The sequence below is a fragment of the Megalopta genalis genome, chromosome 7 (assembly GCF_051020955.1).
Source record: "Megalopta genalis isolate 19385.01 chromosome 7, iyMegGena1_principal, whole genome shotgun sequence".
Lineage (NCBI taxonomy): Eukaryota > Metazoa > Arthropoda > Insecta > Hymenoptera > Halictidae > Megalopta > Megalopta genalis.
Window position 1 is genome coordinate 10,568,440 of NC_135019.1, and position 27,728 is coordinate 10,596,167.

General features: G+C 39.8%; 2 protein-coding genes across 16 annotated transcripts; one reads left to right on the forward strand and one right to left on the reverse strand.

The window, feature by feature from the left end:
* Positions 1-115: 115 nt before the first annotated feature.
* Positions 116-14,529, forward strand: LOC117229127 (F-BAR domain only protein 2). Of its 12 annotated transcripts, none has more exons than XM_033485328.2 (16): positions 116-189; positions 302-412; positions 515-1,049; positions 2,471-2,782; positions 3,067-3,324; positions 3,399-3,594; positions 3,660-3,980; positions 4,669-4,782; positions 5,377-5,427; positions 8,215-8,314; positions 8,849-9,110; positions 9,241-9,505; positions 9,768-10,248; positions 10,566-10,782; positions 10,849-11,197; positions 11,260-13,338. In XM_033485328.2, exons 3-16 carry the CDS (start codon positions 1,020-1,022, stop codon positions 11,328-11,330), a joined length of 3,027 nt encoding a protein of 1,008 aa, XP_033341219.1. In that variant the 5' UTR covers positions 116-189; positions 302-412; positions 515-1,019; the 3' UTR covers positions 11,331-13,338. The 12 variants fall into 12 exon arrangements, 11 of the variants coding, with proteins under 11 accessions (XP_033341219.1, XP_033341223.1, XP_033341225.1 ...); XR_004492481.2 differs by lacking the exon at positions 116-189 and adding an exon at positions 13,389-14,529 and having other exon boundaries at positions 268-412; positions 11,260-11,380; XM_033485332.2 differs by lacking the exon at positions 116-189 and having other exon boundaries at positions 268-412; positions 9,241-9,290; positions 9,363-9,505.
* Positions 13,336-27,272, reverse strand: LOC117229130 (prolyl 3-hydroxylase 2). 4 transcript variants are annotated; one of them, XM_033485339.2, is made up of 11 exons: positions 26,960-27,272; positions 24,393-24,657; positions 21,897-22,221; positions 20,206-20,331; positions 19,542-19,672; positions 18,401-18,550; positions 17,530-17,775; positions 16,836-16,931; positions 16,613-16,763; positions 15,815-16,232; positions 13,336-15,737 (listed from the first exon to the last, which is right to left on the reverse strand). In XM_033485339.2, exons 1-11 carry the CDS (start codon positions 27,187-27,189, stop codon positions 15,665-15,667), a joined length of 2,211 nt encoding a protein of 736 aa, XP_033341230.2. In that variant the 5' UTR covers positions 27,190-27,272; the 3' UTR covers positions 13,336-15,664. The 4 variants fall into 4 exon arrangements, with proteins under 4 accessions (XP_033341230.2, XP_033341231.2, XP_033341232.2 ...); XM_033485340.2 differs by lacking the exon at positions 17,530-17,775 and having other exon boundaries at positions 26,960-27,271; XM_033485341.2 differs by lacking the exon at positions 13,336-15,737 and having other exon boundaries at positions 16,071-16,232; positions 16,546-16,763; positions 26,960-27,271.
* Between the last annotated feature and the right edge of the window lie 456 nt (positions 27,273-27,728).

The window sequence follows — 27,728 nt, forward strand, 5'->3', positions numbered from 1 at the left end:
GAGATACCAAAAAAAATACTCGGCCCTGAGCTTTTAGTAGCGCCCCTGTCCGAATGTGGTAAATCGCTTAACTACGTGCACGCTGCAAGTGTACATTTAATACGAGGTGAAAAGGTTATCTGGCTAGCGGCGTGAATGTAGGTTCAGTTCCGGTCGTGCTACCGGAAGTGAGCGATCGGTTCTTAACAGGTAGCGTGTTGTACTGGTTACATAATGTTAGGGCAAACTGTCTGATGTAATAGTTAAAGATAACGATGAAATTATAATAGCAATTGGATAACATAAAGAATCTATCGTACAGTTATCGGTGCCTGCATTCCGCCAAGCATCTTTTGGCTTCGATGCAGAAATCTAAGGACCCTAACAGCAGAATGGAACAACTCGAATTTTCAAATCTTCAAAGCTGCGAAAGGTAGGTCAAACATGATTATTATATTACGGCACAGAACGACAATTTTAAAAATCCAACAATTAACTTGTCACCGATGACGATATAGGAAATATTTATTTGTAGCAACAATTCGATATTCGTGAAATGCGACAAAGAGGGTAACGATGGGGTGTAAATAACGGTGGAATCTATACAGTAATACGTACAAACGTGTGTGATTTTTGTTAGACATTATTCTTGAAACTGGACAGAATTTTCCGGTAGATCCAGTAAAATGCACAGTTTTACCGACCGCCATAAATTACCTTCGCCAGTTGGCCGTAAGGTGGCGGTAGGTGTCACTTACTTGGAAAGAGAGGAGGAGAAGAGAACGGCGAACGACAGAGATAGTTGAAATAAGTTGACCCGTGTCTCCGCGGTCGAGCGCGCTCGTTCTGCTCGAAACGTCCAAGCACGAAAACGTTCGTCGTAAATTGAGTTACGTCTCGTTGTACGGCTCGAACGGTTGCATCGTATATAGTACCGTGTGTGTATATATATATGTGTGTGTCAATGGTTCGTTATTAACGGTGCAGTGCGGCCTGATACACCAGAAGATAAATTATGATGGTCTGATCGCAGTTCCAACATGACTGTGGATTTCGCCGACTACTTTTGGGTGAGTGTCTCCTCCAGTTTATGTATTATTCTAGATTGTCATACTCGTCGTATTTAGGTTATGTAGAGGCAAGAATATCCTCCCATTTTCCATCCCGTCCCAAGCGCGCCCGATACCGAAAGAACCTCTGGCAGTCGTCCCTGCACGTCACGTCCGAGGCAACATTCTCTTTCTCGCGTAAAATCGACGCATTCCCTTCAATGAAAGCCTTTTTCTTCTCTCCGTCTCTCTCCCTCTCTTTCTTCCTTGCACCTTATCATGGTCGTTTTCGCTCGTCTCTTTTTCTCTCCGCATTACGCGGCATGCTTGTCTCCTCTTCGCTCCTCTCTCGCTAATGCAAGGTTACGCGTTCACCTCTCCCTGTCATCTCATCCCCGTGTCGTCTCTCCGCCAGCCACCGTAGAAAACCAACGGGGAACGCGTACTTGATCGTATGTTGACATGTATGCGTTTAGAGCTCGAGCGCGAAAGGGAGTGGAACTTTCAACTTCATAAAAAGACGCTTGCAAATATTTTCCAATCATCTTGCTGTCACCTGTTTCGAATTCCTCGTATAATAATATTATTTATATAATAATATTTCATATTAATTTGCGACCGTGCTTGTTCGCTATAAGTTGCACTCTTTTAAAGCAACAGTTAGTTGATCAATTTACTCCAAATTGGAGCAATTTATGTAATCAAATAAATACGGTAAAGTGACTATGAAATCTTAGTCGCATGCTATTGAAAACAATTCTTAGAATACAAACAGTTTCACGCTTGTTTGTGATCATGGTTTTAGGTCCACAAATTTTTTGGGAGACGTGACATTGCTCACTCGGGATGAAAGCTCTGTGCAGATAAGATAGCTATTACTTCCTTTCAAGTTCTTTGAAATTCTATCTATTGGAGATTACTACGCACAGGATATGCTGCTGATATTTTTAAAAATACCTAATCATGTAGGAACAGAGTTAATGTTACAACAACTCAAAGAAACTACCATTGACTTTATTTTTTGTTGGAAAATTATTTCTGTTTTTTGAGAAACATTTTATTCTGTCCGAAAAGTATCTAGTTTTATTTGTTCACGAGGTTCACAGAAATAATTAAGCAATAGGACATGCATTGCAAGTAATATATACAATAGGATGACAAGAGTAATAACATATAATGACAGCTTATTGCGACGATGACACTCAAGAGTTCTGCTCTACGTGAGTTTATAGCATGATCAGAGTTCAAGTGTTAAGTGGCTAAGTGGTCTTAAGTATACTTTTGTATATCTCTTCCAGTTGAGATATATTAATTGCAAATGGAATTTTTTCCTCTTAGATATTCGTGTACCGGCAATTAATATAACCCTATTATTTCCTTGCAGCTTGTATTAATTATTAATAAAATTGTTTATTTAAACCTGCATTATTTTATGATTTAAGGGCGAAAAGAATAATGGATTTGACGTGCTATATCATAACATGAAGCATGGTGTAGTCGCAAGTAAGGAGTTGGCTGACTTTTTAAAAGAGCAATCGGCCATAGAAGAAAACAATTATAAACTTCTAACTAAGGTAGCCAAACAAGTTGGCAATACCAGTAGCACCCAAGGAACATTTGCACCTGTTTGGGCTGCTCTGAGAGGTGCAGCAGAAAAACTTGCAGGCCTGCACCTGCAGATGGCCCAGAAGGTCACAGAACTGATAAAGGATGTATCAAAATATGCAGACGAATTACATAAAAAACATAAGGCTGTACGTAACACTTTTTAAAATCATTTTTATACATAAATTTGTAAAATATATTTTCATGAACATTATTAATTAGTTTTTCAAAAAAGGTCTAAAGATGTAAAGATTTCTTTATCTGCCTCATTTGTTACCACTGTTTATCATATTTTATTATGAATCACATTTATATTTCGAACCTTATCAGTATCCGCCCACACAGTTGGGTCACTCGTTCTCTCAGACAATAATGTTAGTGGAGATATAAAGATTTATGAAATTAGTAATACATAATTATTTAAAATATCTAGGTAAAAGAGGAGGAGTCATCTACTTTGGAAGTTGTGCAAAGTATACAAAGCATTACTGTGACCTTACAAAAGGCAAAAGATATGCGTATGCAAAAGGGTCTGGAACTTGAAAAATTAAAGAAGGACAATGCCAGTCAAAAAGAGTTAGAAAAAGCAGAAATTAAGTTCAAGAAAGCACAGGATGATTATAAAATTTTGGTAGACAAATACATGGTTATTAGGAACGATTTTAAAACCAAAATGACTCAGGCTTGCAGGGTATTGATCTATTATATTTTTCTGAATTACCACCTAAGTGTTATACTAATAGAACTTTTTTTTTCATTGATAAGAGATTCCAGGATGTGGAGGAGACACATCTGAAACACATGAAGGAGTTTTTAACTATCTATGCAGATGTCTTGCAGACTAATCATGAACAAGTTGGTCAGGTCCATATCGACTTTAAACGTCAGTGTCTGGACATGACAGTGGATAAGTTGCTGGAACAGTTTGTGCAAAGCAAATATACAGGTTTTGAGAAGCCAGGTAACTTGACTTGTTGTGCATAGATAGAAATTTGATGTTACTTATATAATTTTCTTGTAAATCAGATATAATCGAATACGAAGAAGTCATGACAAATTTAGGAGACATGACCACTCATTCTCAATCAGATGGTAATGTTGAGACACCTAAGGAAACATCGAAAGGAGCCAATGGAGAAACAGGAGTTGCTGGTAACACTCACAGTTCAAAAAAAGATCAGGGATTAAAAGGGGGGGGTAATCAGGTGGATGAGGAAAAGGGGAGGGTACAAGAAAAAGAAAATGAAAGACTGAATGAAAGGGATAGAGAACTGTCACATGCACAAGCCACCAAGGCTTCCCGCCGTACTACCTCGCTACTCAACCTGTTCATGTCCAACTCCCAGGGTAGGTTTTCTTTTTCAAATTGAACCGAATTTACAAGATTTTATTCTTTTTTAATTGCAATAGTCTTTGTCCTACCTTAACATAATGCATAAACTATTGGTATTATTATTACAAATTATTATCTATTGGTAAACGTTTTAAACATTGAAGAGATTTGAAAAAAAAATAAAAATCTTCTACTCGCATACATTATGTTTTGGTGGATGTGTTTTGCAATGTTAATTTGCCACAGCAATACCATTTACTCTTCACACTTTTACACTCGTTTAACTTGTTTTTTATCTACTCAATCACAGATTTATTAAACTACGCATATGTGGAACAATTTTATTGACTTATCGCTTATGTGGTTGTGTTACAATGCTTGAACGTTATAATCTAACAATAGGTGGAGGATGACATTATAAACTAAAATGTATTCCAAGGGAGTTGTTCATTTAATGTATGAACCAATAAATATACTGTGCATATATTAATAGCTCACTTAGATATGTTAATCGATCTGGTTTATATAAATTAGCAAATCAAAGAAGCAGTTGCCCTTTGGAACACATTTATGCCACTGAAAGTGCGAACTGTAATTAAAATGCAATAGATATAAGTAATGTTTAAAATAGCAAGATGAAGAGCAAAGGGCCATTTGGAGGCACAGATTATTCGAAGATATGAGCTATGAGTGTTGTTTCAGACAAACAGAAGCAAGCAGGGTCTGGTTCGGCACCTGCAACTCCTCAGGGGAACAACCTGCCTCCTGCTGTTCCACCTCCCAGCATCTCCAGGAACCCTCTCAGAGGATCTAAATGTAACTGCTTACATTGTGATTACCTGTACCCTTGCCACATCCACTACTTGCATTTTGAACTGTTTATTTAGACAATCGGTTACACGGTATTCTCCTACACACAATACAGAAAGTTCTTTCGAGATGTTGCTTTCTTTGGTAGTTAGTTGAAAAAGATTGAGGTGAGGGTATCTTATTAGACGATTGCTACAGCTTCCTGCAACATTTTTTCAAATTTTTTAATATTACATTATTATTACAAATTATGCCAGCATCTATTGCAGTTAATAGATTAGTCAAATTTTAGTAAAAAAAAGTAATTCAAAACCAATATCGGTGAAAACAGTATTTAAATTTCTGATTTCCTTGAGAATACGACAAATACTATTGAAATTTGCATACTAGAACAATGTCTCATTCTTATCTAAAAATACCTAAAATCGTTTATAACTCAACACTCCTATTACACAACCTTTATCTTTGTCTTGCTCTGTTGGTTGTTCTCTGCCTGTGGTATTTGGTGACAATTATATTACCATACCTTTGCTGATTCAATATCTTTTTTACGGCCATACAGGTTTAAGTGGTAAAATGAAAATATCTGGTGACTTACAGTGGTAACGCGTATTATGGTTCCTCCACTCTGCACTCTTTTAGATCAGCAGTGTACGTATACTAACATTGTTTTTAAGCACACCGAATTAATGTTACATGCGTAGAATCACGTTGCGAGACGTTTCTTTTAATGGTTTTCACGCTAATTCACGTTATAATTAGTGGAGATCTATACTTGTGTAACATTGATTTATCCTTAGTTCTTGAGGCACAGTTAAAATATTTCTTCGCTTTGACATACATTACCCTGCATTGAGATGTCTATACATACAACGAAGGTACGTTAGTTTGTCAGCTGATAGCAGATACATATTATATACATATCTCTTTGTGTCCTAGCCGGTATTAGAATGAAGAAATATTTTGTTTTTACTCGAACATGACTAACACAGAAATCGGGCTTGCTTAGATTATAGGCTGTAGTTTTAGGATTACATGGCAATTCTAACAGGCGATATTCTTCTAACACTTCTCACAAATTGTTACTTATAAATTGTTTTTCTAACAATCTGTTGTGTAAACATAGACCAAAGGGAGGATTATTTTCTTTCTATCAACACGAACTCATTGTATAAAATTTTACATGTTTCTTTTTTTTATCATATTCTGCTCGCTCGATAGAGACTACAATCTTAGATTATAATTCACAAATGTGTTAGCCTTAAGAGAAACGAAGTGTCCTGGAAAGTTTCTGAAATTCGAGCTACCATTATTACTACACAACTGTAAACGTTCGAAAGGAAAAAGTTCAACGTGCTGGTGGTTGGTGCACATACATTAGCCGTGAATAACAATTTTTGAAACTTTCTGTCGCCGCCTCCTTCTAATAAACACCGTGTTCACATAGAGTTAATTGAACGAAGGGAGTTGGACTTGAATAACGTTGAAATACGAATGCGGGGTTCGGCTACTGACGGGGGCCCAAGGTGAGCCATTTTTATTGAGAACTGTTACTGCATGGCTCACTCGTACTCGTATTTATTTTCCAAGTGCAAATTATTTTATCCTTCGTGGTAGCGTAATGTGATTCTGCAAGCAACCCTTATCTCCTTGTTTTTGTTTACTTTTTGTTTATTTATTAGCCGACAGTAGTTCACAAAAAAAGAAAACCGAATTTCTCTTATCGCGACACATACCACCTTAACACGTTGAGTGTTAACCACGATTGATTATTAATTATGCAGCATTCACTTTATTATCTGGACAATTGATGTTCTAAAATTTGCAATCTCTTTTAAGTAATTCGATAGCGCCGATCACGGGTGACCCCGACGGCATTCAACGTGTTAATTAACTGCGAACGTTCGCGTTCTCTAAATGATCTGATAATCCCGTCACGGAGTTCACCGATCATGGGATTATCGTTTCTGGAATTATGTCTTTTTCTTTCGTGTTCCACGTGACTTGTTATGGATTTTTTTTTTCAATTATATTGCATGTCGATAGTATTATATCCTTGCTTGCAGAACATGTGGTATAACGTATGCTCCACGAGTTTTGTCTAGAGGTATCTTATTCGTGGAGATTGCGCAACCTCGTATCGTTCTGTTGTTTTGAGAAACGTATCGGTAATCAGTAGGACGTGTAATTGTTAGAAAAACAATTTAAGCCGAAACTCGACCTTTTGCAGATCCCTAGTGGAGAGATAATTTTAACTATTTCATTTCTCCCTCCCTATATATATATATATATATGGTGATGGTGTATTATGGGTTTGTTCTTACACCTTATGCTAATGTAACGTGTTATCCAAGCTAGCTCTTTGTACTCCTTATCTATTGTTGATTGTTTGATTTACTGCAGGAGTGACAGCGTAATTGCGTTGTGTTTTGGCAGAAAAAGTTTAATGCCGATGCGCTTTCCGGGCCTAACAAAGAATCAGCGCCTCGGATTAGCGGACAAAGACGCTCGCAATAATCCGGGGTTAAGGGTCAATCCTGATGGCGATAACTAAAATTTCGTCAATTTAATTTAGGATTAAAGGCAACAATTGCAAGTAAAGTTCGAAAAGGCATTTTGTTAAGAATAAAAAAAAGGAATGAATTGCGACGTTTGTCCAGTCCCGAAACGCGTGTCAGCATCGTTAGAGAATGTAACAATAATTAGAACAGCATCATAAAGAATGCATCCGCTGACTGTTGATCCGGTGACCATTGTTTTATTTATCATTTCTTAGTCTGTTTTACTTTGTTCTCTTCTTTTTTTTTTATTTTACCGTAGTTGTTTTTGTTTGATCACGTTGCGCTACGCCTGATACACTTGGAAAGTAAATTAATTTTCATTACACCATTAGATTACCAGTTTTTCCATTAATTTCTAATACGAGATATTTATTACCATTATTAACTTTTTCAGTACAAATACGTTTGACACCGCCAAACATAGTAGTTTACGCTTCTTAGTTTCTTAGTTCGTAGCTGTTTCGTTTCGGACTTTTATACTATCTTATATAGTTACTATAAGACACTTCGTCGACTGTCCAGTACACACAAATTGATTAACCGGCCCTAGTCTAGCCGAGAGTTTAACTTTGCGAATCAGTACAGTCGCGACAAAATGTTTATTCTGGAATATTGAAACAGAAATATTTGCTGCATCGTTTGTCCCCTCTTTTGTGCTATTTTTGTGTACGCGCATGAAGACGAAAAAGAAAAGTAAATTATTTTCGTAAATTTCCATAGGAAATCCATACGATATCAGGTATAAATTGCTCTATCTTGTTAAGTAAACGCAGCGCGCATCTATTTGGCAAATGAAAGTCTTATAAAACCATCTGGTGAATTGTAAATAATTAAGAGCCGCTTTGTTTTCTATATATCGTGCGTCCACGACCAACAGGGTTCCTTCGCAGTAGGAGAGAAAAGCGGAAGGGCAAGAAAGCAAAAAAGAAGAAGGATGCCGTGGAGACGAGCAGCAACAAAGAAGAAAAGTCTGACCTGTCAGTATACGCACCTTCAGCAGATCTAGTGCACTCGCGATTGATCCCGCAATAAAACTTGATGCTCTTACAAACTTACAGCAACAATAATTTTGCAAGCTTAAACCGCTTGTCTTATAGCACCGAGTTAGGCTTTTGTCGAAAACAATAAATATTAATTTTCTTCATCTTCTAGAAGATTGAGAAAGAAATTCTAATTATTGTAGCTGTACAATAATCATAGACACTAATTTGAGAATATCATTCACAATCGACCAAATGTAATAGTCGTAGCGTTGATTCAAAAATATAATTGACAGAGCGAAAGTTTGGTTGCGGAACCGATCTCCTAAGTTATTTAATCTCTTCTGCTTCCGTCAGCACCTAATAGTCACTAGAGCACGTCGGTACGGAGATATTACCATGTTCGTTGAATACTCTTGTTTGTCACGATACAAAGTAGTTAATATCGATCGTATGTATATACAAAAATGCACTGGGCCTGCTGGAACCTGTGAGAGTGCGTCCGATTAAACTTTATTAATTTGTTAATAGGGAGGACAAGGAGGACAGCAGAAAGTCGGAGACACCGACACCGGAAGTCGACGAGGATGGATTCTGTATCAGACCGAAATCAGACCCATGGGAAAATGAGAAAGGATTCTATTCCAGCTCGGATACAGACTCTGAGGATGAGAGGGAGAGGAAAATCAGGGTAGAAATAAAACCGCTTAGCAATGGCGGGGCTCCAATGAGCGCCAGTGTCGACGAGCTGAGGGCAACTGTGGAGAATTTATCATTGTCGCCTGCGCCGACGGTACTTTCCATTCTCTTGTCGTTTCAATCAACCCATTCGTTCAATGTTCAACTCGGCCTAAATGTTTGCATTAATTTACAACTCCCCGAGTTTGATACCCGCAATTTATATTCCACTTTTTATATAATAGGGACGTAGAGGATCGAATACCGACTCAGATCACCATATGAAAAGGTCTCAGTCAGTGTCACAACAATTAGGAGGTAAGCCAAGCTCAGATTTACTTGGCCTAAACTTGTTCAATCCCAGCAGTACGCCATCGAGCGCCTCTACGCCAACCGGCAGTCATCCGTACGCGCCATTGCAAAGCCCTCCGCCACTGTCATCGTCACCGACGCCGCAACCGCAGCCGCCGCAATCCGCACCACCCACGCACTCTCATTCACGGTTCCCCGGTGAGTCGAAAGAGTCCTGTCTCATTACGACTCATCGGCATGCTTTTTGTCCCTCGAAATTGCGCGTGGGATCCGTTGAATTTCAGGATGTATTCCACTGACGAACGTTTCATTCCGCTTCTTTGTATCTGTCTCTAATTCCATTAGTTGTACCGGTGTCAGAATGTGAAATTGTGTTGTAGAACCACCGCTGGGTCATAGGCAACTTCGCATCAACAGAAGTTTCGCATTGAAGCTTTTACTGACATAAGTCCTCTTTTAGATGGTGACCTGTTCTCGGAAGTGGGAGACATCACTCCGGCATTACCCCCTAAGCAATCCGCTTCTTCCACTCCAACTGGATCTATTATCATTCCCAGACCACCGTCTCGAAGAGGGGAGGGTCCCTCTCCTCGAGGTAGGATGTCGCCAGCGACGATATCCAGAGCGGATAGCGTGGCCAGCTTGGAGTTTCGCACAGCTGGTGTCGGTGTCGGCTCCTCTAGGGGACCCTCTCCATTGACAATCGGATTAGCGGATACTATTCCTCTGGCGGTAGCCTTCCACGAGATAGTACACTCTTATTTTCGGGGTACCGACGAGACAAGATGCCAGGTGAAGCTCAGCGGCGATATGATGCTGTCGTTTCCCGCCGGCATCGTTACCGTGCTGGCAAACAATCCCAGCCCCGCGAAGCTCACCTTTCGCGTGAGGAACAGTAACAGATTGGAAAAATTATTTCCTAATAATCAGTTGGTCAGCATGTAAGTAAGCTGTGTTGGATTGCTCAGAGGTCTGGAACTGTGAAAACATTAACATTTCTAGAGGTACTGCAACCTAAGAAATTGAAACTTTATCGGTTGTTTTATAACGTAATTGAGGAGTTCAAAGACCTTTTACAGGTCCGGACCACTGTAAATCGCTCTGCAAGAAACAAGGCTCGTCTCAAGACTGTAAAGCAAATTGTACTCCATCTATTCAGACAAAGAGGGAGCCGCGTTGCTCACAGATCGGCTCGATAATTACCGCGGAAGTAGCTCGTTCCAAGCTGAGTCTCTAAACCGTTCTCAATCTGTTGCAGGGACGCCACGCAGACGACCGTCGACAGTACAATTTTCGAATTCAACATGAGTGCCTTAACTACATTGTTACGTAAACAGGCTGAACAAAATCCCTCGGCTTCCTATTTTAACGTTGACATACTCAAGTATCAAATAAAATGCAAGGAAGGCGCGGGCTCATGTCCTTTCCAGTTGGTAGCATACTGGAAGTGCGAGACGACGCACACAGATCTCAAGGTATTTACCGACACCTGTACGGGTCTATTTTTTATTTTGTTGTCTAACAAACTATGTGTTCGGTAGATCGATTACAAATACAACAGCCGTGCTATGGCTTCACCGAGTCCTCTACTAAATCTCCACGTGGCAGCGCCCATAGACGGAGAATTCAAATCCTTGAACAGCAAGCCCCAAGCTCAATGGCTGCCAGAGACGAACAGAGTACTGTGGAAGTTTACCGAGCTATCTCAGTATAGCGAGGGTCACGGCGTGGGCTCCTTGAAGGCGAGGGTCGAACTCGAAGACGGTCCGGGGAACCAAGGAACGATATTCACTCAGTTCAATTGCGAAGGGACCACATTGTCCGGCGTTGAGTTCGAACTTTTGGGCCCGGGCTATAGATTAAGTTTAGTCAAGCGCAGATTCGTTTCCGGTAAGTGTCATTTTACATTCTTAACTGAAAACAAGAAACGCCCTACATGTATTTTATTTTAGGGAAGTACATATGCGATGGAGATTCCGACCCAAGAACCAGATACGCCGCGCCCCCATCGAACGTAGATTGACGACTTCCAGAATGGGCGCCTCAGTGGGAGAGTCAGCCCATTTAATATTGGTACATGTTTGTTCATTCACTGCCCATACTGCGACTAATGTCCGTTCGAACACGAGAACGTCGTGGGAAAGCCTGTTGGATACCAAAGAACGATGTGCGACACGATTTGGATTGCGGTCTACTAGGCAAATTGTACAAAATCCGCGGACGTTGAATAGAGCTAGTAGAATGTTGATTCGAATGAATTTCGTGTGAACAAATGGCCGAAGAATCCAGATAGATCCTATCGGATCCTTCGGCCGTTGAGGAGCCATGAATTCACGATTTAGAGTCGTGATTCAGAAAACTCAAACGGAGATACTCGAAAACGCAGTCGGACTTTAACAAGTCACTCGCTACCTGAATGAAAACGGCGTTCATGATATGTGTTTTATATCTTGTATATTTTTCAATTTTCTATAATATGTCCTCGATTAGATTGTACTATTTTTAGTAAACGTTTGTATAACGAGGTTCATACCGAGGAGGATGACGGTCGGATTCGTTCTGGGGGTGGAACCGTCGGGGAGCAAGGTCGGCTGTTCGCATAGAGCCTTTGGTGTCCAGCATAATTTTCGCCACGGTATACTCTCGCCATATTATTGTGTCTATAATAATCAAAATACGTTACGCCTTTTTTTACGTGAACAAGAAAACGAAGAAATTAAGTAAAGAAAGATGGAGATGGATGGACTCTCTTTCTTTCTGTCTCTCTCATTTTCTAACTCTCTCTATCTATCTATCTATCTATCTATCTATCTGAAAGAAACCATCAAACAGTACAACGTCTTAAATCTATTGTTATACATTGTGTTACTTTAATATAGCTACCGTATTAGTATCGTTAAGAGAAAGAGAACCATGAAAGATCTGTACACGCCAATTTCGATTACTTCTCTGTAAATTTAGCATTTATATTTTACACGAGGTCAGCCGGTCCTCTATGTGTATAGACGTGCGAGAGCGTGTGCAGAAATTGATTATCGAACAAAGCATAAAACGTTTCGCGATTAATTCGTTGATAGATCACGTTAAGCAGCGGTCTTTGCGTATACCGATTGTAACATAAAACGCGTAGATTCCGCTTCGCTCCGAAATTGGAAAGTCATAGTTAAAGAATTAGATGCGGAGACGAATTCAACGGCGGCAAAATTGTTCTTCGACGAGAGGAGAAAGCTACGCTGTCCCGCGGGAAGCGTGAACGCTTTAGTGTTGCAACGATCAAAGCTGTTAGGATCGCTATCTATAACATCGCGAAGTCTTCTAATCGTCGCTCGATTTCGGCGATCGGTTCGTCTGTTTCATGGTCGCGAATCTATCCAGTATTTCTCGGTACACTTAAAAAAAAACGTAGAGTAACTTTTTCCCCGGAGCCGTTCGCGCTCGGGCTCACCATTTAACAACTCTACTGAAATTTCAAAGGATGTTGACCCAGTCTTCTGAAAAGCCCATTCTTCGAACACAGGAATTAAGATCATCTCGCCATTGAGTTTCTTTTCTGCCACTGTTATACGTTCATAATATTCTCCGTCTGTAACTGCAACTGTCTATGAATCGAACGCTAGAATCAGGCCATTTCGTTCAAATTACATGTGCATACATACCGACTCGTGCGTGTATATGTATATGTGTATATAAGGCGAAGTAATAACTCTATAAGAATAAGTCTGAAGAACGAAACTCGATTATTATTATTATTACTGTTATTATTATTATTATTATTATTATATGATAGTCCAGCACATATGATGCTTCCTTCAGCGCAGATGTAGTGTAATGGGCAACAAGTTAACGAACGCACCGTACATATTCGTGCATAGTTCGATCTGTGATTCATTTATCATTTTCATTCTAAAAACAAAAAAAGACAAGTTGTTTCCAAAAAAATGAAGCGTCGTTTAATTTCGATCACATTCGAGATTGTGCCTCAGAATTGTCCATCAGTATTTTAATAAAAATATTTGCGACTTCTCGTGTAAGGGTTTTACGAACAATTTTATTGTTACACATCATTTGTTTCTTGTTCTAGAAAGTTTTCTCTCGGCGAGCACACACACACGATGTTTCCATCCTCGATCTGTACACGAGTACATGCGGTACTTGTTGCGAGGTACTCGTTTACCTGGCTCTAAAAGTGCATTATGCTTCTTAATTCTAACGAACCTAGGAGTGCTAACGATTTCGGTTGGCCGTACAACAAAGTAACATGAATCTGCCGCGGTGTATCTCGTGCGAAACACGAGCCTGTAACATAATCATTTTACCATTTTTAAGGTAACACAACCATTGTCGTTCACCGTTCTGCGTCCACTGCTGTATATTTTACGGAACTTTACATTCTCCCGCTTCGCTGTTGTTCTAAACTACATTGTTTCTCGACAAGAGAACGAAAACGAAATCCGAAGGTCTACGAAGAGCAATATTAAACGAAAAAACCGGTCATCCGAAAACGCTGATAGAAAGATGATCCACGGAATTCATTCTCCACTCGACGTTGCCAGTTGTTGTTTCAATTTACACGATCAACGGAAAACCGTTAGCGGTTTAGACGCGCGTTTCGTTTCTTTGTGTAGCAAACTAGCTCGATTGAATTTTTATTCGCGATATCGTTGATCGATCATATCTCGGAGCAAAGAACGAGATCCGTCGTTGATAGAAGGTAACGGAGTGGCAAACGGACCTGTACGCTGCCGTCTAGAACTATCCGGACATTGTCGATATCGCTAAAACATTAGTTTGTCTCTCTATTGAGTATTATTGTATTGATTTATACATTGTCGCTGAACCGTACGAGCAAAATTAATTAATGGTGTTGGTCAAATTCTTGTAGGTACTTAAATTTATCTACTAGTTCGACATTTATACTAATTTAATTAATTCAAGGCAAAATCAGTCATGAACTGGTTTAAAATTAGACACCTTTATAACAAGTTTTGCTGGATGTCCGGATATTGATGAGCGGTAGCACATGCGGATATATATGTATATATTTATTTATATTTATATTGTGATTTATATAAATATAGATAAATATGTATAACGATACGACTAACATGGGGTGGTTCCTGGCAGAAAAAAATCGACTGAGCTCTCCTGTGATACGCAGATGTCACTATAATTTCGTAATAAATGTTTGTAACGAAACATAAATAAAGTTAATGGGTCGCGTACACTTTTCTTCCCGACTGATCCCGCGATGATCACGACGCGAGAAAATGGCACTCCTCGATGACTAAAAAAACCGTGGTTTTAAATTTAACGATTAGGGGAATACGTTCTCGATCCTTATGCCGGTGGTACGCCGACATAGGGAGCAATTTATGCGATCCGCTTTTCGCGTGTACAATTGCAATAACGACGAGGAACCGACACGCTACAGGAGACATCACACGTATAATATACACAGGGTCTCCGATTTTAATTTGTAAGTGCGAATTACCGATTAATTACCGGCTATGTAAAAAATGGTTCAGATAGAAAATGGTATTTAACTTTGTAACTTAATTAGCTATGTAAGTAAACATTGTAGAGGTCTCGCAAAGATGACACGTTTCCTCAAATGGAATCTATAAAATTGTACTAAGCATAGTGAGAAATCATTCACTTGAAGCATTTTTAATAGAACATGTAGTTTACCAGTAATTCGCATTTATAAATTAAAATCGAACGCCCTGTATATGTATACATATATATGTATATATATATGACTCTTATACATAGTATAAATACGCCGAGGAGAATAAATTAATTACAGTATACATGTTACACGATACATAGGATGGTTATGTAAACCTGTTGACATGTAATGTCTATGTTCTAATAAAGATTAGGATATTTTATATAAATAACAGTGGTTCGACGAGCCACCACGAGCATCCTGCGCATTTATCCGACGCACCATACCCTAATTATTATAAAGGCACGAATCTCTGCAATTAATTATGGCTCGAAAGTTTAAAACTTCCAAGTATGTAAATGCAATGAAACATTGTATAGGAAAAAGGCAAAAACTGTGCTAAGTACAGTAAGCGATTTCGTATGCTTTTCTTCTCAGGTACCTAGTTTGCAGTAAGGTCCAGTCATTGACCGGAGAAAATATATTACTCTTTGTAATAGTAACTTTCCTAACGCGTTATCTACCGGCAACTTCATTTGGGAACCAACAAATTAGCCCAAATAGTATGCTCCGATAATTTAACTTTGACTATTGTTGTTTAAAAGAATTAAGAGGTTTCTGGTAGGTAAAGCGTCGACGTCTCTGAAACAGTTTGAATACTGAAGATAGCCTCCGACGATTTGTCCACTTCAGGGAGAATTCCTCAGGAAGTCCTTCAAGAAGTCGTCGCTGTTTGCATACTGGAGAAGAAGGTCCTCGTACCTAGTAATTAAATTCTCTTCTGGATAAACATTGGTAGATAAATCTTTCGAATCAAGACTTTCAACGATTTACTGTACCTCAAAGGCACCTTGACATCCTTTTCCTCCACAGGTCCGACCAAAAGTACCCGTTGCAGGATCGCCTCGGCCAAGGTCCCCTCGTACTCCCTGTAATTCTCATCCTGCGTGAACCACAGGGCCAAGGCACAACGCCTGCCTCGACGAACACCCTTCACACCATGAAGATTTTCCCCACCGGCCGAAAAAGCCACCATGCGTCCGCATTTCGGGAAAACCAAGCTGCTCGATTCGTGAATCGCGCGTTCCTTCGCGAAGAAGAACTCTCCACCCTGGAAATCTTCGTTCAAGTAAAGGATCGCCGAATAGTCTCTCCAGGTGTAGGCTGGACTCTCGTGGATGCAGTCATTCTGATCGTTCAACAGACAGTTGTCCGCGTGAACCTGATGGCTAAGGTCATTACGATCCATTGGTGAACCTAGAAATTATTCAAATGATATCGGAATACATTGATGCATTGAACAGTTGTAATTTTAGGTTGACAAAGAGAGATTCTGAGATGGTGAGTGACTTTACCAATAGGCTGTTCCACTTGTGATGCGAATTTGAACGATCTAATTTCCCAATGCCTAAGCTATCTTTCATGTTCAGACAATTAGTTACCAATTTTGTAATATTTCTTTGGTTTCTCTGTAAATGTCATTTTGATTCCAGGGTCGTCAAAATCGCATCACCTGTGGCGCAGCTTTTAAAAATGCGAATTGTCACCGGTTGTTACCCACTTTCCATACCAAGTGAGTAGGCGCGACGCGGTTTCAGCTGCGAAAGGGACCAGAATCACGATCAGGCGAAAATTACCAGATAGAGCCGTGCGGCAGACCAGGTGGGTGTACGTAACATAGAGCGGTTGATCAAGCCCGAAATACCTTTCCACGTGGCTACGAGCCTCTTCAGTTGCTTCTAAAAGCTGCCGCAATTTTTCCGCCGCTATTTGTCCCAGGTACACCATCTATAATCATTATTGCACGGTAATCAACTAAAATAACAGAGTCCGAGGCACGAGAAACTGTAAAACTCTTACCAAGGCGATTCTGCCGACGGTGATTCCCTCGAATCGCTCGTGTTTCGAGTGTGGACTCTTGTACTCGTTGTAACCATCGCCTTCCACTGCAGTCATCTGCATCAATTAGATAGATTAACGCTAATTTTTATGTCTATGATATGATTTCTAGAGCGCAGATATTTTTTAAAATGTTCACCGAATGGATGAGTGACTGCGGTTAGAAGTACTAAGCTCTGTACAATTTTTGGAGACTATTCAAAGGTCGAGATCATGGCAGGATTTGATAGACAAAGATTATCGCAATATTCAAAAAGTCAAGAAATCTATCTAGGTACCGTCTTTTCCGAGAATTAAAATGAGTCCAGGTACAGTAATTTCTCTCTAATCGACGCTCAGATTGTACACAAAAATGAACAATTTGGGAAGAGGAAATACGATTATTCTATATAATATTCTATATAATCTAAATATTTTATATAAAAATGAGCCGCAAGGCTCGAATAATCGTATCTCTTCTTCCCAAATTGACCATTTCTGTCAATTACGGAGAATTTACTGTAATTGTTCTCAGATTCTGCTGAAAAAGTTGTGTCTGTTCAAGTATTGATCATTTTCATTTCGTGAATCTTTGACGTCGATAACTCTTTGATAACTCCTGACTCCATGCCATGAAATGAAATTGCTGAAACAGCTAATTTATTAGGGAGTGTACCGAAGCCAATCGCATTAGGAGCTCGCACTCCGTCGAGTTGAGGAATCCGTCCGCCACATAACGATTCTTCCCGCCAAGTTCATTCTCTTCCGCGATCAGATAGACATCGTCCCTGACCCTTTGTGGCTTCCTATCGCGTATCTCGTGTTTCTCGTCTCGAATTGCGGAAAGATTGTTGAACAACAACGCGTTAGAAAAAGACGAGTAACCGGGCGGTGGATGCAGAGCTTCGATTTCATCGATCTTCTGCAAATAGATCAAACAATATTTAAAATTTTCACATTTCTCTGCGTGTGACAAAATTTGATACAGTCTTTTGTAATACCACGACAAGATCAACGATAACATTACAGTGGAAAACGTTAACTTTTAAAGAGAATAATTTATTTCGCGGCCGAATTCCTCTGCTAGGATTATACGGATGTATTCTCCTATTTTCACACGTTTCTCTCCGTGTGATAAAATTTGAAACGGTCCTTTGTAATACCACAACAAGATCAACGATAACATTACAACGGAAAACGTTAACTTTTAAAGAGAATAATTTATTTCGCGCCTGAATTCCTCTGCTAGGATTATACGGATGTATTCTCGGTTGCATTCCGAAGGCGTTCCGCCGTGAAATCCAGCGGCGGCGGTACGTTCATGGAACAGACACAGAGATCAGACTCGAGCATAGAATAGAACAATAGGATAGCGTTCGTGTTTGAGTATTTTATTTGTATGTAAAATGTACAGAGGGTCGAGAAAAAAAGATCTCCCTAAAACATGGCAGCGCGAAGTTTTGCGTACAGAAACGGAATAAAATGGCAGATATATAGATTCGCGGAACGTTTAAAGTTTGGTTCGAGCTTCATTCTCCATTCTTTACCTTTCCTGGCTGCACCACGGTTTTCTCTTTCTCGGCCTGTCGCCCCTTCTTCATCTCCGCGAATTTCCTGTCGACCACCGAAAACTCGTCGGAAATGAACTTCAACAAACGCAGCTCGTACTCGTGCCTCTTCGTGTAGATCACGGCTTCCTGCCAAAATAGGACCAATCGAGGTTTAATTAACTATTAATTCGTCGAACGATCGAAGCGGCAGTTGATCTTCTTGGGAGTATTCGAACGTCCCTTCAAACTACAGTAATGTCTCCCTTACTGACGCTCAGATTGTCCACTAAAATGGATAATTCGGGAAGAGGAGATACGATTATTCGAGCCTTGCGGCTAATTTTTATAATTGTCGACAATTTGTAACTGTAAAAATAAACCGTAAGGTTTAATCGAATAATCGTATCTCCTCTTCCCAAATTGTCCAATCTTCTGCACAATCTAAGTGTCAATTACGGAGAATTTATTGTAGAGTAATGTCTCTCTAATTGACGCTCGGATTGTCCACTAAAATGGATAATTCGGGAAGAGGAGATACGATTATTCGAGCCTTGCGGCTAATTTTTATAATTGTCGACAATTTGTAACTGTAAAAATAAACCGTAAGGTTTAATCGAATAATCGTATCTCCTCTTCCCAAATTGTCCAATCTTCTGCACAATCTAAGTGTCAATTACGGAGAATTTATTGTAGAGTAATGTCTCTCTAATTGACGCTCGGATTGTCCACTAAAATGGATAATTCGGGAAGAGGAGATACGATTATTCGAGCCTTGCGGCTCGTTTTTATAATTGTGGACAATTTATAACTGTAAAAATAAGCCGCAAGGTTTAATCGAATAATCGTATATCCTCTTCCCAAATTGTCCATTTTTGTGGTCAATCTGAGCGTCAATTAGGGAGACATTACTGTACTTAGTATAAAACAGTCTGTAGAATCGCTTCTAAGCTTAAAAATGTTCAGCCCGCCAACAAAGAAATTTGACTAAATATTTGTAAGAATTTCAGCAGTAGTTGTTAAACTTTCCGTGGCAATAATTCAATAATAACTGTGCGTTTCTTGCGACACTCCCAAACTCCCAATTAAAGACCGCGAAAGAGCCCGGAAATTCTCGGACATTGATTTTCGAAAATGTCACCTCTCTGGGCCGGAAGAAATGTTCCATGGCCTCGGCGCTATAGTACATCTTGTTCTGCAGCATGGTCTCGTCGGAGGGGTCGAACAGCAAGTAGGATTCCACGGCGGCGCAGGCACCCTTCAAGATTCCCACTGCGTGCGAAACGATTTCAACTTTGTAAGTCTGTGACGCAACGGATCGCGCGTTGTATGTATTTTGACACTGGTCCAATTAGCAACAATAATTTCGACCAGCTGCTAACGGGATTAGGTCACCAGAAAACATTATCGGGATAACTGGCGGCCGGCGATGACGAGGTCTGAGACCGTACCACGGATAACGAGGCTGCTCTCGACCAATCAGTCGGACTCGTCGGACGAGATTAATCCAATTAAACCTCCTTTGGGGCATGAGTAACAGCTTCCTGAGGAGCTTCGGACGATTGTCGGCGAAACGATTCGTTTGTCGCCGAGGACTACGATGGACTGCAAGGTCACGCAATTTCATATAACTGGTGGACATCGCATCGGGAGCTCGTTATCGCCGGCTACACGTTTCGAGTCTATTCGGTTTATCGTGGCGAATGGACCAACGTCGATAACAATTTTCAGAAATAGACGCGAGCAGGATATGTGGCGTAGATAAAAATTGAGCAACGTTGTTTCCAGGGCCGCGGTGCACTTACGTTTGTAATAGGAGAATTGTAGGTAATTGTAGTGGCTCCTGAGCATGTCGCCCCGGTAGTCGCCGTTTACGTTGTTCAGCCTCTGGTGGCAGGTCTGCTTGCACTTTAGGCAGAAGGTGAAATGATCTGAAAGACGAGAAAAAGGCTTTTAAACCGAAAGATAGATGGAAAAGTTTTTCGTAACGCAATTCCATGCGATCGCTGAAAAAGTTAGACAACTACCTCGGTGTTCCAATGCTTTGTTGTTATGCTATCGTCTTCATAACTTTCTATTATCTTGTATTTAATAAGTAGACAAGCTCGCCTAATTTCTTTAAAATGGTTCGTTCGATAACTATGGCCTCGATTTTGATCGAATATTTTCTGCAAGGAGCAGTACAGTAATGTCTCCCTAAATGACGCTCGGATTGTGCACACACATGAACGATTTGGGAAGAGGAGATACGATTATTCGAGCCGTGCGGCTCGTTTTTACAATTGTTGAAAATCGGTAACTATAAAAACGAGTCGCAAGGCTCGAATAATCATATCTCCTCTTCCCAAATTGTCTATTTCTGTGAACAATCTGAGCGTCAATTAGAGAGACATTACTGTATACGCTTAGAATTATTTATTAGCCCTTAGCGCTCCACGCGTTTCTCAAGTACTACCTACCAGCAACTCCGGCACATTTTTAGAGCAAAGCGCCTGGGATGAAGGAAGTCTTATTTCGAGCGGAAAAGATTACGCGTCCTTGTGAAAGCGTTCGATTTTATTCATTTTATGTTGCTAAGTATAAAAATGGTCAAAAAATGTTTTAATCGTAATGGTATCTACTTAACATTGCGCGAGGTCGGTGCATCGACATCGTGAATCGTGAACGAAATTTCCAAGCAGCAAATGCATCCTCATCGAAATGGGTAAATTTACTATTAACGATATTCTTCACGATTCTTAAATATATCTCTCGTGTTCTTTGACGCGATCTATTATAAAATTAGCATTACGAATCGTCCGTTGAATTCTGTTTGGATACAGAATTATTGAAACAAAAATATCTATTGCGCGAGTTTGCCGGAATTTTTATATTGTTAATCTTCACTGGAATCGGCTCGATCGATAATTAAATTAAATTAAAAATTGGTAAATATTCTTCGGACGTTCTAAAATAAAGTTGAACAGCGTTTTTCTGAAAAATATCACTACCAGCAACTCCGGCACATTTTTGGAGCAACTCGCCTGAGACGAAGGAAGCCTTATTTCGAGCGGAAAAGATTACGCGTCCTTGCGAAAGCGTTCGATTTTATTCATGTTATGTTGCCAAGTATAAAAATGGGCAAAAAATGTTTTAATCGTAATGGTACACACGCTAAGCACGTTTTCGCTACAAATAACAATTGCCAACATCGACGAAAACATAGCATCTTCGGTGTAATCATGCTAAAAATATTGGGCTCCGCAGCAGAGCCTTCGGATTTACGGAACGAATGACGGATGTCTCCATAGCGAAGCCAACGGAGCGCTAAGGGTTAAAATTATTAGGAAGATTGCCACTTTATAGTTCGAGGATGCGCGCGGTTATTGCAAATTTGAATAAGATCTATCGCTTGACTAGATCGATCGAAGTGATAGCGAATCGGTAACCATGTCCCGGATCAATTTTCGGGCCCACTGGAAGGGAAAATTTATTTCCCCGATCGAGTTCCACTTACTGGCGATGGAGGACGTGAACTCCGGGTGCCATCCCTGATCGAACGGCCCCTCGCAGTAGAACCTGCACTCCTCCTCGGCCTGCAAATAGGACGCCAAAGAATTCTCGAAGAGGACCGCCGCTTCTGCGTAGTTTTCCTTCTCGTAAGCCAACACTCCCTTGAAGTATATGCTGACATAAGGCGCTGCTTCTAGGTTTACGACGTTCTGCGCTTCCACGCCGGGAAGCGTTAGATAGTGTTTCAAAACTTTCACGCTTATTTCGTGCTTCGGATGCCGGACCAAATACGTGAAAACCGCGTTCGCAGCGTCCTGGTAGCGTTCCCTCTGCAAAGATCGATCGTGCACACGGCTTTAGAAGCTGTCCGCCTTCGTTCTCTTCGCCGAAGGCGAAGCCGGCTAATTAAGACGAACGGGGTGGACCGAGAAATCACTTGTCGGACACCATTTTTATCAATTATTTCGAATTAGTATTGGCAACAGGCGAATCGATCCGCAGCCTCTATTTAAGCTCGTTTAAACCGTCTTGTTTGGACCGCGTTAATTAGGCGCGACGCCGACGAGCTCGTAGTTCTATTAAGAATAAACAAATTCGTGTTATTATGTGTCGTCGTAAAATCGTAATGCGCGGCATAATATCCGGGGAAGCCATAATTCTGCTTCGTTGCGTACAATAAATTGTTTCAGCAATTAAATAGTGAAACAAACGGTGACAGCGAGCGCGAAATTTGTATATCCGTAGCATTTCGGCAAATGAAATAACTGGAGTCAGTAGTATTGTTAGTACAATAAATTCTCCCCAATTTTCCTTCAACATGTAAACGAAAATGGACAATTTCGGAAGAGAGATACGATTATTCGAGCCTCGCGGCACGAATTTTTATAGATGCCGATTGTCAACAATTATAAGAACGAGAGGCAAGGCTCTCCTTTTCCCAAATTGTCCATTTTTCTTTACAAGATGATGGAAAATTAGGGAGAATTTATTGCATTTCCTGCGCATTTTTGCGCAAGATATTACAGGCAGATTTAGATTCTTGCCGCTCTAGGCTGACACATTTTTGCCGCTCTGCAATAATCATTTGATTATATCGTTTTTGATTATTATTATATTATTATATTTTCATTATTATAAAATGCTGAAATGAATGAACATACAATTATTCGTTATTTAAATTCGTTTGCCTCCTAACAAGGCGTCGATCTTCGCCAAACGATTAATATTTTAGAATATTATAAAAATGAGTATTAAAACTGTTTGAGATCGTATATGATCTTTTACCGTGCATGGAAAAATCGAAAGCGGAATTTTCCTCAAAAATCGAAGACTTAGGCTATAACCTACTCAGCTGATACCTAAATCCGCCTCTGTAAAATATGCAATAGTTTCTAGAGAACGCAAGTACAGTAATGTCTCCCTAATTGACGCCCAAATTGTGCACAAAAATGGACAATTTGGGAAGAGGAGATACGATTATTCGAGCCATGCAGCTCGTTTCTATAATTGTTGATGATCAGTAACTATAAAAACTAACCGCAAGAGCTCGAATAATCGTATCTCCTCTTCCCGGATTGTCCAGTTTTGTGCACAATCTGAGCGTCAATTAGGCGTCAACTTTACTGTAAATCAAATGTTGCTCCAAACCCGGTAGCAAGCTGTCGAAGAAGATATGGATATATAGTCGCCGTGATTCACGGTGTTCGAAGCCCATGTTGAACCAATAGAGTTTTTACGACTGGATCGTAACGCGTGCAACTGGTTCCAGCATCGATTCACCAGCCTGCCGATGATGTAGGCCGAGTTTTATGGCCGACCCGCGCTCGTTCGAAACGTTAAACTCATTATTTACTAAAAAGTTGCGGGCGTGGGATCGGAGAAGAAGCTGCAATTGCGTAAGCTTCGCGGTTAGGATTCTCTTGGGCATTCATTGTACTATGACAAATTCGCGTCGCGACGATCCTGCGATCGTTCCGCAACGATAAATGCGTGGTCTTAATAAAAGTGGTCTTAATTTTGTTTAACTACAAATTCGCAGTCATTTGAGATTTGTTAATTTTCCGTTTCTGAGATCGTGACTGCGTTCCGTTAGGAAAGCTCCAAATTTTCATTATTTGTGCAACGTACAGTGAGTTCTCCCCAATTGACGCTCAGCTTGGAAATAAATATGGACAATTTGGGAAGAGGAGATACGATTATTCGAGCCTAGCGGCTCGTTTTTATTGTTACCGATTATCAACAACTATAGAAACGTGCAGCAAAGCTCGATCAATCGTTTAATTATTCTCTTCCCAAATTGTCCATTTTTGTTTCCAAGCTGAGCGTCAATTAGGGAGAATTTACCGTAATTGGGACCACGAAAAATAACGAATTTGCTTGTCCTGTCTTCTCGACCGAAGGCTGTACATTCCGTTCACGAGCGTCGACCACTTAATCTCGTCTGCGTAAAAAATCTCTGCGCTCTCTTTAAACTATAAAATGTCGCATGAACAATTGTTACCTTGTAGTAGCAGTTGTGCAAGTATTCGTAGACGTGGTAGTTGACCAGTTTGGTCTCGGTTTCACGCGGCAACGTCTTCAGCGCCTTGTTACCGGCGATCTCCATGTACTCCTGATTGCAGGTCAGAAGACACAATGTCTCCACTATCTTCTTCTCGTAGAAATGCAGGTCCTCGAGGTCCTCGGGAAAGATCGGTACCTCGCTGGCGGCTTTTGTCCTGCACTTTTGCCTGCAGTTGACCACCACGCGCTTGTACACTTTGTATCTGGAAGCACTCGTTTATGTACCGGAAGTAGACTATGACTTCTATGCGAATCTCGAATATCCCGATAAAAACAATAAAAACCCTTGCGCCATTCGCGCGATTACGCCAATAAACCTTAAGGGCAAAACCTACCAAACCTGTATAGCACTTGATTTCTATTCAATGGACTCTAGAGTGTCCGTACCGGAAACGGCGTAGGACCTGTTCAGTACATATATGAGAGAGATTGAAAAGGTTCCGAAAATAACTGTTTCAAACAGTTATATGTATATCGGTTCTGACTTAAACAATTATGGAGAACCGAAAACAAGTTATGAGGTATAAACAATTATCGGTTCTGATTTATGTCGGTTTCAGTTTTTAACACTTAGCCAACCGAACGGGGAGATCTCCCCGTTTTAAATTCAGTCGGTTGATGATCGAATGGATGATTATTGAAAAATTAAAAATGATTGCTTAATTTTATTAAGATTTGCAAGAGGTACGAATGCTGAAGAAGTAGTCGATGCCATATAAGTTTGCTTCGTAATTTTGGTTTAATCGAATGAAATATTTTAATTTTATGAAAATTTTTGAGCTTTCTAGCGCGGTCGTGGAATCGTTAAGAACCGATATTATATCGATTCTACGTATAATTGTAATTTTTGGTTCTGGATCTCGGTTATATATATATATTATAATATATATAATATTAATATTATTATGTATTAATATTATAATATAATAAATATATATTAATAATAATATATTAATATTATAATATTCGTCTTAAATATTTGACAAAAATGACCAAAGGTTGATTCGCAAAATGGTAAAACACTTTTCAGAAGGGTTGAGGTGCTCCGTATGAATGAAAACTTTGTCTCCAATATTTTCAAAAGAGATACAATAAATTCTCCCTCATTGACGTTCAGATTGTACACAAGAATGGACAATTTCGGTAGAAAAGATACGATTATGTGCGCTTTGCGGCTCGTTTTTATGGTTGCCGATTGTCAACAATTATAAAAACGAGGTGCAAGTGGTGTGCGTCATTATAGAGATTCAAAGTACAGTGATGTCTCTCTAATTGACGCTCAGATTGTCCTCGAAAATGTACAATTTGGGAAGAGGAGACGCGATTATTCGAGCCTTGCGGTTCGTTTTTATAGTTACGAATTGTCAACAATTATAAAAACGAGGTGCAAGACTCGAATAATCGTACCTTCTCTTCCAAAAATTTTCCATTTTTGTTCCCAAATTGAGCGTCAATTAGGGAGAACTTACTGTACTCCGGAAGTAGAACTCCACGACCGCAGTCTGTTTACTGTATCCTGAACTTATTTTTGGAGCATGTCGTCTCCAAGCGTCTTGGACATTCTCTCCTCTTTCATCTTATTCCATCATTCCTATAAAAAGGAATAGACAACGATCGACTGTTTGGACTACTTCAAACAGATGCGAGGATCAAAATCACTTAAGAACAACACGTATGGAGATTGGGAAAGTGATGGGGTTCCATGGGTGATTACGGAAGTCGATCGGTTACGATGACCTTGAAAAAATCCCGAAATTATGGTCAATATTGAAAACAGTGACGGAGTTAATTGAAAATTTGTTTTCATGGTCGCTGATTACGCATCTGACCCTGAAAATTCAAAAAACAAAATGGCGGATCCAATATGGTGAATGGATTATTAAAAAAATGATTTGATTTCCACAACAATTGGTGTATCTATATTTTCGGAAGTTCTGATTACGAATCTGAATTTCAAATTTGAGAAAACAAAATGGCGTATCCAATACGGCGCATGGTTTGTTGAAAAAATGATTTGATTTCCACCACAATTGGTGTATCTATATCTTCGGAAGTTCTGATTACGAATCTGAATCTCAAATTTGAAAAAACAGAACACTTGTTGCCACTTAGTTCACAGGACAGAAAATAATTTCTTTAGCACTCGTATCGTAGCGGTTCCTTCTTTCTCCGAAGATCCTACAAATAGTTCCTCTTTCTTACTTTTATTAATTTATTACTCTATCATAAATAGAACTCTATCTAATACAAAAGATCGATTGCATTAAATGATTTGCATTAGTATTTGGTATAATCCTTTATATATTAGATATGCATATACGAAATCCAATAACCAAAACAAAACAAAAACAATACGTCTGTATATATGTATATACGAGACAAAACGAAATTACATTCGGTAAGACACAGCGATTTATTGAATTTATAGAGACACTAAAATGTTCGCACTCGCTCCAGGATTTCGTTTGACTTGACCGGTCATTAATTCGAATGTAAAGTCCATACCCGTGCGAGACTTCATTGAAGTCCTCGATACAGCGATCCCAATCCTCGTCGAGATAAGCTCCGACTGCATCGCGATAGATCTCGTGCAACGTCCTTTCCGTCATCGGCGGATCCAGCTCCGGCAGTGTCGTTGGATCGTTCGGTTCGTCGATCCCGATCTCGTTGACCAGAGTGTCGTTATTGCCGGCGATCGTGCCGAAGAGGAACGCGAAAAACACGACGAATTTCATGGTTTCACGAGCACCACGTCCCGTACTGAGCTCTGCCAACGCGAGCCGCGGCGCTCCGTGGGATGTTGATCCACACACGAGGCACACGTAATCGCATCTCCCCACTACTATGACACGAAGACTCCAAAAGCGGCTTTCGCTGGCAATATGGTAGCGATGGGTATCCGCGATAGCTACGAAAGCAATTCGAACAAGCGCGACAGCGATTGGTACAAGCGAACTAAAGTTTCCATTCGCGCCATTGCGTGCGGAAGTTGAATTATAATATTATAATATTATAATTATAATATTATTATTATTAATTATTATTAATATAATATATAATATAATAATATGTATAATAATATAATAATAATAATATTTATAATATATATTATAATATTTTCTCAATTTTAGTAGAAGTAAACGCACAAATTAATACATTGTTAAATTATGCAATAAACCAAATTTTTCTTTGAAAAAAGGACTGAAACTTTTATTCGATCTTTTATTCATTCTTAAAATTTTTGTTGGCATAATCTATCATGAAACATTCAAAA